Consider the following 12,797-nt stretch of genomic DNA (forward strand, 5'->3'; position numbering starts at 1 on the left):
CCCCCCCCCCCGCCCCGCAGGCGCGATGACGCCACGGGCGCAGCCTATAAAAGGCCGTGGCGTGAGTTATTAATAATTCTGAATCTGATATCCTCATATATAGCCATTCATTCCGATTAAGGAGGACAGCGAGAATGATGGCGGAGCGCAGCACTCAAAGCACTTCTGAGTCCAATCTGTCCTGGAGAGAGGAACTTGTGAACCTGGTACTGAATCCTCCGAGGAGGAAAGCTGGACCTAAGCAGGTGTCCTGGGCAGACCTGTCCTACAGATTGCCCTTAGAAGCCAAACCCATCCCTGGACGGCCCAAGAGCTGCATGAAGGCCACTAAAACCAACTTTGACTGTAAAGAAGAGCCGTACTGCAGCCTCCGGAGCCAGTCGAGGCCGCTTGCCTCGCCCTGGAGAGACGAGGTGAGGAGCAGGTGGAGCCCACCCGGAGCTCCTGAGAGAGGGATGCTGTCCCGTCTGAGAGACGTTCCCACCTGTGCTCCCAATCGCATCCTGAAGGCTCTCCTGAAGCTCACTGAGACTAAATGGGAGCACATGGCTGAGACGGGGACGTTCCTGGTGGATCCCGTCAGGGGTCCGGAGCCCGGGAGGGTGGCGTGGCCCGATACACCCACAATCCAGAGACATTACACGCCTACTGTGCAAAGAAACCTCCAGGAGATACTCCAACAGACCCTAGGAGAAGCAGATCAGCTGAGGGAGACGGCTCTCATCAAGCCTGGGAACTCTCCCTGGAGAAGCTGTGGGATCTGGCTGAAGGAGAAAGTCCTGGGCCGTCCCACGCCCAAGAAGAGCTGCCTAAAACAAGCCAGGGCAGAACGCGTCTCTAAAGACGAGGCCGAGGAGGTCAGATACTTCACCTCCCGTCAGAGACAGATACCTGTGCAAGCAGAGCTCGACTCGGAGCTCAGAACCGTCACGTTCGTCTCTGAGTGTGAGATCGACTTGATCTGATCCTCGCCCGCTCTGCAAGAACTGAAATCATCTGCAAATAATTAGCTGCAGACGTGAAAAAAGGTGCAAGAAATGGGTGCAAGGTCTTCCTCAAAACAAGCAGAAGACACAAAAAGAGGAAGGACAAATCAAAGCATTTAACAAAAGAAATACATATAAATAAATCAAAAAAAAAAAAAAAAAAAAAAGTAAAAGTAAATTTAGGAAACATTTATATGTATATTGAGATTTGATACACACACACACACTCACTCACTCTCACACACTCACTCTCACACACACACACACGGTTTTATTGCTGAAATCATGGAGTCCCTCAGAGACACACAATGCTTCATGCAGTTTCTAAAAGTTCTTAAAATCACACTATTGTTAAAAAGATGATTTAGTTCCTTGAAAGGTTCAGTTTTTCCACACGGGTTGAATTCAGTGGCGCTGATGCTTGATTTTTGTGCCAACTTTAGGTGCTCAAGCGAGTCAAAACAGCTCCCAGAACCCACAGCTGGGAAGCAGTCCTGGTGAGATGAAGCGAGATGTTCTTGATTCTTCCCTCAGCTGATGTTGTTTGATCGTCACATTGTCCTGGAAAAAACCCCTTGCTACCCGAGCTGCACGAGAGATTCATTAAACTCATTCTGATGTTGTTTCACATCCTTCAGGACTGGTTTCAGTTCATGATCAAAATTCCCCACAGAAAGACTCTCTCATTCCAGGACTTTAGTTTAACACGAGAGAGCAATAAATCAACTGAAACTCAGATCTACTCCAAATGATGAAAAAAAAAAACACTGAGCATGTCATTAAAGTGCATGCAGAATATGATTGTAGCTTCATCCACTGGACGTTTGAGCATTCAATTAAGAATCGATTTGAAAAGGTTGATTTGTCGTTTCTATTACATTAGTGTGAGTTTGGTGTCCCTCGTCGGTGCAACTTAATCATTTACGTTAAAGGAAACCAACATCCTTCCATTAGGACTTGAATGTAAGAATAGTGCAGACGCTCAAGCATTCAAATGCCTACAATTAATCTGGCGGTTCCCATGGGAATCGAACCCGTGAGCCTGGCGTTGCAAGCGCCACACTGCACCATTGAGCTGCAGTCAATGAGCACAAGTGCAAAAGAGTCAAAACCATGAAAAACACGACGATCACACGTCTGTCAGCGCATCTCAACCTGTTAGAATTAAACCACTCGTTTATTAAAGACGAATTCAGAAGGATGGATGATGGGCGCTTGGAACAAGTCGTTTGTGATTCCAATAAACACAGTGCGAGAGGATGTTAAAATGTATTTAACTTAAAAATAAATCGTATAAAACAAAAAATAACAGGCAAAAGAAACAGGAAAAACATGAATAAAACAAAGACCTTCAGGACATGAATCACAAGAATCATGCAAATGAATGAAAAATGGTCTAAAAATAGCTTAAAACAATCATAATCCACACAAATGTGGGACAAACACAGAGAGCCTTCGGTGAGAATAATGCAGTAAGAAAGGAGTCTCTCAGGCCCTGATGAATAAAACGAGTGTAGAATTCACAGTTTGCCGCTGAAGTGGATGGTGTGAAGGAAAGCCCTCCTGATGGTGAACCCTGTAAACACCAGCACAGCGGATGGAGGGAAGCGCTGGTGTTGGTGCGAAGGCAGTGCAATAGTGCCACGCTGGCGGATCTGAGGAAGCTCTGCAGAAGCAGCTCAGACGTCTCACGGCCGGTGAAACCTGCACACACAGAGCACAAGCGGAGCGCAGGGATGATGATTACTTACCAACTGTAGTCTGTTACTGATTACATAATCTACTGGATTACACGTGTGACGCTGCAGCACAAAAGCAGTCAATATATCAAAACTTAATGTTTGATTAGTAATATGCATTGCTCAGAACTTCATTTGAACAACTTTAAAGATGATTTTCTCAATATTTAGATTGTTTTGCACCCTCAGATTGCACGCACAGACACAGACACACGCAGGCACAGACACACGCAGGCACAGACAGACAGACACACGCAGGCAAAGACACACACACACACACAGACACAGACACACGCAGGCAAAGACACACACACACAGACAGGCACAGACACAGAGTGAGCCCTGACTGCCTCATTACAAAAGGACAAATCAATGAATCTGCCATAACCCACCAGCAAACACAAACGATTTCAAGACTAACTTGTAAAGAGCGAATCGTCGTCATCGTCGTCCTCCTCCTGCTCTTCATCCTTATACATGCTGGGCAGGTCCTCGTAGTCAGACTCGTTGGTGGCAGTCAATCAGTGAGTGCTGGTTAACTGGGCCAGGGAGTCTGTGGTGGGTAGTAAGCTGGGTCAGAACCTCACCCAGAGACCACCGTCACACAAGGGATACAACTAATGGTTATTTTGATAATCGACTCGGCTGTCGATTACTTTCTTTCCCTGTTTTCACAGATATACAGTAGGGGGCGCTGTTACGGACCTTTTAAAAGAGTACAGCATCTCCGCATCCAAAAACAAGATGATGATCAGCTTTGTTTACGATCTGTGGTTTCTGCACATGCGAGCTAACATGCTCATCAAACATTCAACAGCATATAAATCAAAACTAATGTTACTGAATGAAATAATAAACCCACGACACTATGGGTGTGTTGATGGACTTCATCTACTCGAAAATCTACTTTGAAATAACCCACATTCAAGTGTTGATAAAAAAAATGTTTAAAGCAGGTTTTGTTCTGTCTTTTGATATATTGACTGTTTACAGATGCATACAACAAAATATTCTGGCGGCAAAGAAGATTTTTTTAAAAATGCTGACGCTTTTTGGCCATTTTTAAAACAACGCTGACGGGAAAGAGCTATAATAGCATATCAATGACACGGATTTAAATATTTAATTGTTTGAAAATAATCACGGCATACATCTCTTTACTAAACTTTTCTATTTTAATTCACATGTTGTATGACAGTAAATCTAAGACATTTTAAAACCCGAATTAAGAAAAAGGAATTAAAGAATGGAGAATAAAAATAAAAATGGTTCACAGCTTGAATATTTCTGCTCCCAAACACTAGAATATGTTAATAACTGAACCTTCACTGCAGAAAAGTGTTGTTCTTCCTCACTGTTTTAAGGGTTTGGGCGGCAGGGCGGGAGGCTGTTTGTGGATGAGCTGAGGTTTGGCGGGCGGCTCCTGAAGGTCACTGGGGAAGGTGACGGTTTTCTTGGGAGGAAGCGTGAGCGACTTGAGTGTGTTGTCCTGAGCACATACTCCTCCGTCCAGAGACATGCGGAAGTCAAGGGCGGCTGAGAGAACAAAGCATCAGGAACACATGAGGAACATCATCATCATCACTCCCATGAGCCTCTACTGTCCTGCGAACTCTGAGAAGAAAGAGCCGGACGCAGCAGAACAAAGCACATTATTCAGCTCATGATGCGCTTCGTTATCTGAGCCCAACTCATTAAAAACAGCCGTTAGCTAAAGCAGCGCTTTCATGTGCTTTAATTATCTTGACACACACAACATCTGAATCCAGAGCCTCACACGTGACTGAGCTGACGGTAAAACCCTAAAAATAGTGTGTCAGGGGTTTCATCATTTATAGACTACTAAACCAAAAATAATTCTGATGGCAGGCCATTTAAGATGGACTTTAATTCAACATATTTATTGTTTAGTAAGGCTGCACAATGAATGAAGAAGAAATTTAACAAAAACACAAGTGAAAGATTAAATAAATATTGTATTGTCTATAAATAAACACTAAGGGTTGATCTCTGCAAGTCTGATGAATCCAGATTCACTGCTGATTCTCACTTACACAAGTTCTGATATTCTGCCTGATGATCAGGAATCTGAGATCAATCCACCACAGTAATAAAGCAGACCGACGACTGCTCATCTAGATAATGGGCCGGCGGAATAATGATCCACACACACACACACACATACACTCACTCCCTCTCTCTCTCTCTCTCGCTCTCACACACACACACGCTCTCTCTCTCTCTCGCTCTCACACACACACACGCTCTCTCTCTCTCTCGCTCTCACACACACACACGCTCTCTCTCTCTCTCGCTCTCACACACACACACGCTCTCTCTCTCTCTCGCTCTCACACACACACACGCTCTCTCTCTCTCTCGCTCTCACACACACACACGCTCTCTCTCTCTCTCGCTCTCACACACACACACGCTCTCTCTCTCTCTCGCTCTCACACACACACACGCTCTCTCTCTCTCTCGCTCTCACACACACACACGCTCTCTCTCTCTCTCGCTCTCACACACACACACGCTCTCTCTCTCTCTCGCTCTCACACACACACACGCTCTCTCTCTCTCTCGCTCTCACACACACACACGCTCTCTCTCTCTCTCGCTCTCACACACACACACGCTCTCTCTCTCTCTCGCTCTCACACACACACACGCTCTCTCTCTCTCTCGCTCTCACACACACACACGCTCTCTCTCTCTCTCGCTCTCACACACACACACGCTCTCTCTCTCTCTCGCTCTCACACACACACACGCTCTCTCTCTCTCTCGCTCTCACACACACACACGCTCTCTCTCTCTCTCGCTCTCACACACACACACGCTCTCTCTCTCTCTCGCTCTCACACACACACACGCTCTCTCTCTCTCTCGCTCTCACACACACACACGCTCTCTCTCTCTCTCGCTCTCACACACACACACGCTCTCTCTCTCTCTCGCTCTCACACACACACACGCTCTCTCTCTCTCTCGCTCTCACACACACACACGCTCTCTCTCTCTCTCGCTCTCACACACACACACGCTCTCTCTCTCTCTCGCTCTCACACACACACACGCTCTCTCTCTCTCTCGCTCTCACACACACACACGCTCTCTCTCTCTCTCGCTCTCACACACACACACGCTCTCTCTCTCTCTCGCTCTCACACACACACACGCTCTCTCTCTCTCTCGCTCTCACACACACACACGCTCTCTCTCTCTCTCGCTCTCACACACACACACGCTCTCTCTCTCTCTCGCTCTCACACACACACACGCTCTCTCTCTCTCTCGCTCTCACACACACACACGCTCTCTCTCTCTCTCGCTCTCACACACACACACGCTCTCTCTCTCTCTCGCTCTCACACACACACACGCTCTCTCTCTCTCTCGCTCTCACACACACACACGCTCTCTCTCTCTCTCGCTCTCACACACACACACGCTCTCTCTCTCTCTCGCTCTCACACACACACACGCTCTCTCTCTCTCTCGCTCTCACACACACACACGCTCTCTCTCTCTCTCGCTCTCACACACACACACGCTCTCTCTCTCTCTCGCTCTCACACACACACACGCTCTCTCTCTCTCTCGCTCTCACACACACACACGCTCTCTCTCTCTCTCGCTCTCACACACACACACGCTCTCTCTCTCTCTCGCTCTCACACACACACACGCTCTCTCTCTCTCTCGCTCTCACACACACACACGCTCTCTCTCTCTCTCGCTCTCACACACACACACGCTCTCTCTCTCTCTCGCTCTCACACACACACACGCTCTCTCTCTCTCTCGCTCTCACACACACACACGCTCTCTCTCTCTCTCGCTCTCACACACACACACGCTCTCTCTCTCTCTCGCTCTCACACACACACACGCTCTCTCTCTCTCTCGCTCTCACACACACACACGCTCTCTCTCTCTCTCGCTCTCACACACACACACGCTCTCTCTCTCTCTCGCTCTCACACACACACACGCTCTCTCTCTCTCTCGCTCTCACACACACACACGCTCTCTCTCTCTCTCGCTCTCACACACACACACGCTCTCTCTCTCTCTCGCTCTCACACACACACACGCTCTCTCTCTCTCTCGCTCTCACACACACACACGCTCTCTCTCTCTCTCGCTCTCACACACACACACGCTCTCTCTCTCTCTCGCTCTCACACACACACACGCTCTCTCTCTCTCTCGCTCTCACACACACACACGCTCTCTCTCTCTCTCGCTCTCACACACACACACGCTCTCTCTCTCTCTCGCTCTCACACACACACACGCTCTCTCTCTCTCTCGCTCTCACACACACACACGCTCTCTCTCTCTCTCGCTCTCACACACACACACGCTCTCTCTCTCTCTCGCTCTCACACACACACACGCTCTCTCTCTCTCTCGCTCTCACACACACACACGCTCTCTCTCTCTCTCGCTCTCACACACACACACGCTCTCTCTCTCTCTCGCTCTCACACACACACACGCTCTCTCTCTCTCTCGCTCTCACACACACACACGCTCTCTCTCTCTCTCGCTCTCACACACACACACGCTCTCTCTCTCTCTCGCTCTCACACACACACACGCTCTCTCTCTCTCTCGCTCTCACACACACACACGCTCTCTCTCTCTCTCGCTCTCACACACACACACGCTCTCTCTCTCTCTCGCTCTCACACACACACACGCTCTCTCTCTCTCTCGCTCTCACACACACACACGCTCTCTCTCTCTCTCGCTCTCACACACACACACGCTCTCTCTCTCTCTCGCTCTCACACACACACACGCTCTCTCTCTCTCTCGCTCTCACACACACACACGCTCTCTCTCTCTCTCGCTCTCACACACACACACGCTCTCTCTCTCTCTCGCTCTCACACACACACACGCTCTCTCTCTCTCTCGCTCTCACACACACACACGCTCTCTCTCTCTCTCGCTCTCACACACACACACGCTCTCTCTCTCTCTCGCTCTCACACACACACACGCTCTCTCTCTCTCTCGCTCTCACACACACACACGCTCTCTCTCTCTCTCGCTCTCACACACACACACGCTCTCTCTCTCTCTCGCTCTCACACACACACACGCTCTCTCTCTCTCTCGCTCTCACACACACACACGCTCTCTCTCTCTCTCGCTCTCACACACACACACGCTCTCTCTCTCTCTCGCTCTCACACACACACACGCTCTCTCTCTCTCTCGCTCTCACACACACACACGCTCTCTCTCTCTCTCGCTCTCACACACACACACGCTCTCTCTCTCTCTCGCTCTCACACACACACACGCTCTCTCTCTCTCTCGCTCTCACACACACACACGCTCTCTCTCTCTCTCGCTCTCACACACACACACTCACACACTGACCGGAGCTCTGTCTGTCCTCCGTGGTCCGCTCACAGTCTGAGAGCAGTCCGTTCTGCATCCGGCCCGCCGGCGTCACAGCCGTGATTCTGGAGTCTGAGCCAGAACAAACACACATCAATCAGCCGCACTTCTGCAAGATTAGGATGATTCCTGAGGAGCACTTACAGTGTTAGCAGGATTTTCACATCAACAAACACACATCATTTAGAAATAAAAGCTCATATTCTACGCTGATTTTAACCTTTTATTTTGAACAGTCGGTTTAATACGAAAGCCCATTTCTGCCACTGGATAAGAACAAACATACATTTAATAATTTAACATTTAATCTCACAATTCAGACTTTTTTCCCTCACAAATTTGTGAAAAGGAGTCAGAATTATACAATTTCAAGTTTACAGCTGTTCAGTGTTCTTTTTCTCTGAATTCTGAGTTTATGTTTTAGAATTCTGAGTTTTTTTCTCTCTGAAATCTGACTTCATATCTCACAGATCTGTTTTTTCCTGCCATGGAATACAAATAAACGGAGTAAGAGCAACTTCTTATCCATGCAATAACCGTTTAAATGGGCATGTCTCCTTTAAGCCTTCAATGTAATCGCCCACTGCTGTGATTGGCTAACATCTTTGCATTTCAAATAAGTATTACACGTGGAACTCTTTTGAAAATGTTTACTACATCTTTACTATTTCAGCTGCTGAGATGAAGTCGTGGTGAAGAGCGTTGACTGTGTTATATTCAGATCAGCTCGCTCACGAAAGCTTTCATCACTGAATAGCAGGAAGGAGAAAATGAGTTCTTTTCTAGCAGCTTGCTTTCAATAAAAGCTGTTTTTGGACATACAAGGATGCGTTGAGTTCTGAAACATACAGAACATTTCTATAGCATAATGATCACGTAGCTGTCAAAAGATCAGGAAAAATGAGATTTCTCAGTTTGTTAAATTAATAAAGAATATTATGTTTGATAACTGTAGTCTTATGATTATTAAGTTACAAATGAGCATGACAGCAGGAGTCAGTAGACTTGGCTATTTTAATGTTCAGTGTTCAATCGTGTGATGAGAGTGCATTTATACAGCGGAGAGTTCCGGTGCTTGATTCTGATTGGCTGAGCCGCGCTCGAAGCTGTTGTAAATGACGCTACAAAGTAACACACACCTTTGTTTACATTTGTGTGTTGCTCGGCAACCACTTTGTAGCAACCACAACTGTTTCTGAGGAGCTACATTGTTTGGTGGAAGAATACTGTGTTTATTAATATCATTACACTTTATTTGCTCTGCTTTATTTTGTACCGCATGTTTTTGATTTATTTCATGTAAGATATGAAGCGAATGAGTGCTGGCGGTTAAAGGGTTTGTGATTCGCCGAGCTGCTATCAGACACTGAAAGTGAAGTCTGCTCCAGAGAACACACGGCGTGAAGGTCAGAGGTCACGAGAACCTTTCTCAAAGATCTCCTTCAGCACTCCTCTCTTGATCAGCTCCTCTCGGCTCTGACGCACCGACATCTTCCTCTCCAGAGCTGAAGACACACACAAACACGAGATGAAGAACATCTGGACAACAATTCGTATGTTCATTCTGCTTCTCCAGTACATGTGCCGTGATTTAAGGACGTTTAGATATTTAGACTGGAAAACAAGACTGCAGTGCATGCAACATTTAATGCCATGACTTTATGAATTAAGATCTTTTAAGGCCAGCAGAAAGCTTATGCGTGTCTCTGTAACATCAGCCGACTGGGATTACTGAATATTCACATATTCTATATGATTATCACAATGCATTAATTTACATACTTGATTTAGTATTTTACATTCATGGTATGCTTATCATTTTACAGCATATTCAGTTTTGTGCCATAACAACTAAATGTGCAAATGTTCTCATTTATTCCTCCTAATATAACTGAATGAACATCATCATCCTCATCATCTTCATCATGAAACTCACGTCTAAGTGCTTTATGAAGACTTCTGCTTTCTAAAGGTCAGTCGAGCTGAACCCAGAACACTCCCTCAACTGAGATCCTCACAATCAATAAATATGCATGCATGTACCTGTAAGTTACAAAAACAAGTTTTCATTCCCCATTGACTGATATTTGCTCTTCTTTGAAGCATAAACTCACTCGATTTCGTTGGATTTCTCAGAAAACTAGACTTCCTGTCTTTATTTTGCATCTCAAGTAAGTGTATCTTGATTTAAGGATGGTTAGATATTTGCACTAGAAAACAGGACAACATACTGAGGGAGATATTCATGTTTTGCAGTGCATGCAACGTATAATGCCACAACTTTATGAATTTAAGACTTTCTGCTCAAAAATAACTTTTTAGGCTTAATTTATGCAAGGGCAAATTAAGACTTGAGGCCGACAGAAACCCTGCAGATGCTCTGCTCTATCATGCACTCTGCTTTCTGAGACTAATCAAATATATGTGTTGTTTTTGGCAGATGCAGCATTATGTTCCTACTGAGCCTTTAAGGCAGGAGACTTTAATACAACCCGATCTTTTGTATGTTTATGACACATTATATGAAATTTCATTATAGCTCAAACAGTAGGTCACAGCACTAGCAACACCAAGGTCATGGGTTTGATTCCCAGAGTATGCATGAACTAAACTAATGGGAACGCAATGCAAGTTGCTTTGGATAGAAGCGTCTGCCAAATGCATCAATCTAAATGCACACTACCAGTCAAGAGTTTTTGAATGTTTTTTAAACAAGTTTCTTCTGCTCACCAAGCCTGCATTTATTTGATCAGAAATACAGTAAAAATTATGAAATATTATTACAGTTTAAAACAGCTGTGTTCTATGTGAGTATCTGTTAAACTGTAATGTATTTCTGTGATGCGCAGCTGTATTTTCAGCATCATTCCTCCAGTCTTCAGTGTCACATGATCTTCAGAAATCAGTATAATATGCTGATCTGCTGCTCAAGAAACATTTTTATTATTATCATTAATATTCAAAACAGTTGAGTACCTTTCTTCAAGAACCTTTGATGAACAGAAAGATCCAAAGATCAGAATTTATCTGAAATAAAAAGCTTTTGTAACATTATACACTCTTCCATTCAAAAGCTTGGAGTCAGAAATGTTTCTCGAGCAGCAGATCAGCATATTATACTGATTTCTGAAGATCATGTGACACTGAAGACTGGAGGAATGATGCTGAAAATACAGCTGCGCATCACAGAAATACATTACACTTTAACAGATATTCATATTGAAAACAGCTGTTTTACATTATAAAAATATTTCACAATTTTTACAGTATTTTTGATCAAATAAATGCAGCCTTTGTGAGCAGAAGAGACTCTTTCAAAAACCATGTCTCCAAACTTAAACAAGTACTGTACACTCAGAAACTACTAACTGCTTTTGCTGTATTTTGGATCAAATAAATGCAGGCCTGGTGAGCAGAAGACTTCTTAAAAAAACAACAAAAAAAAACATTAAAAATCTTTGACTGATGTGTGCATTTTATGTATTTTTGTTACTATATGGAATAAATGTAACAGAAACATGCATTTACCGGTCGACCTCTGCTTGAACGTCTCGCTCTGCTTCTTCCTCCACTTCCAGGGTTTGAAGAGGCGTCCCAGAGAGGCGAGCCTGCTCCTGCAGTGTGATCCGGACACCAGCGCCTCGGCGTGAACGGAGGCCAGGTTCTCCAGCTCCTCTGCTGTAGAGCAACAAAAAAACAACAAAAAAAAACGTTAAAAATCTTTGACTGATGTGTGCATTTTATGTATTTTTGTTACTATATGGAATAAATGTAACAGAAACATGCATTTACCGGTCGACCTCTGCTTGAACGTCTCGCTCTGCTTCTTCCTCCACTTCCAGGGTTTGAAGAGGCGTCCCAGAGAGGCGAGCCTGCTCCTGCAGTGTGATCCGGACACCAGCGCCTCGGCGTGAACGGAGGCCAGGTTCTCCAGCTCCTCTGCTGTAGAGCAACACAGACTCAGGCTGATGCACAGCAACAAGCAGCTTCACACGGTTTCTGTCGCCTGTGCATTATTTCTCAGACGGCACATTTTGTGCCATTTCTGTGGCTACTGCTGAAACTGCAGCACACAGAAGTAGGTCAAATACAGTCCCCGCTGACACACATCACACACACCTCCACTACACTACAGCAGACCATCAGCTCCAGCGGAACACACCACACTCGGGTCAGGAGAACACACAAGGACACACTGTGACGAGCACGTGCCGATCACATGCATTCACAGCGTATTTATAGCTCCATCCTAATCATATTAACACGTGTGACGCACATTAATCAAAGAGGAATTTAATAAAGAGGATTAAACCGGCATATTAATATGACAGCACGTCTGCTGATGGTCCGACTGTATGATCTACACTGACTGAGCTCAACAGGGCACTGCAAAACGGCAGCCTTACAGCCAGTGAAGCCCAAAACACACACCAGTCATCCATCTTAATCATGCCCTTTGACATGAAAACAGAAAGTTATGAGCCTTTAGAAGCTGCTCACATGCTGCAGTTACACCTCAAAATTCATCAAGATACATGATTTGGAGATGTGTGCTTTAAAGTTGAACTGTTTGATGGCAAACACACACACACACTCTCACTCTCTCACACACACACACACACACACACTCTCTCTCTCACACACACAC

At 45.5% G+C, this 12,797-nt stretch overlaps 1 protein-coding gene across 1 annotated transcript in view; it reads right to left on the minus strand.

Annotated features, from left to right (window-relative positions):
* Positions 1 to 4,008: 4,008 nt before the first annotated feature.
* LOC107571401 (phosphatase and actin regulator 1-like) overlaps positions 4,009 to 12,797 on the minus strand; it is a 14,813-nt gene continuing 6,024 nt past the window's right edge. Inside the window, exons 3-7 of the mRNA XM_016257726.1 lie at positions 11,942 to 12,091; positions 11,678 to 11,836; positions 9,574 to 9,654; positions 8,129 to 8,221; positions 4,009 to 4,261 (exon numbers count right to left, since the gene is read on the minus strand). Of these exons, the coding sequence (XP_016113212.1) occupies positions 4,077 to 4,261; positions 8,129 to 8,221; positions 9,574 to 9,654; positions 11,678 to 11,836; positions 11,942 to 12,091 (668 nt within the window). The 3' untranslated portion in view covers positions 4,009 to 4,076. The remainder of the gene's footprint in view (positions 4,262 to 8,128; positions 8,222 to 9,573; positions 9,655 to 11,677; positions 11,837 to 11,941; positions 12,092 to 12,797) is intronic.

Source organism: Sinocyclocheilus grahami, unplaced genomic scaffold (assembly GCF_001515645.1).
Source record: "Sinocyclocheilus grahami isolate Dianchi unplaced genomic scaffold, SAMN03320097.WGS_v1.1 scaffold1590.1, whole genome shotgun sequence".
NCBI lineage: Eukaryota > Metazoa > Chordata > Actinopteri > Cypriniformes > Cyprinidae > Sinocyclocheilus > Sinocyclocheilus grahami.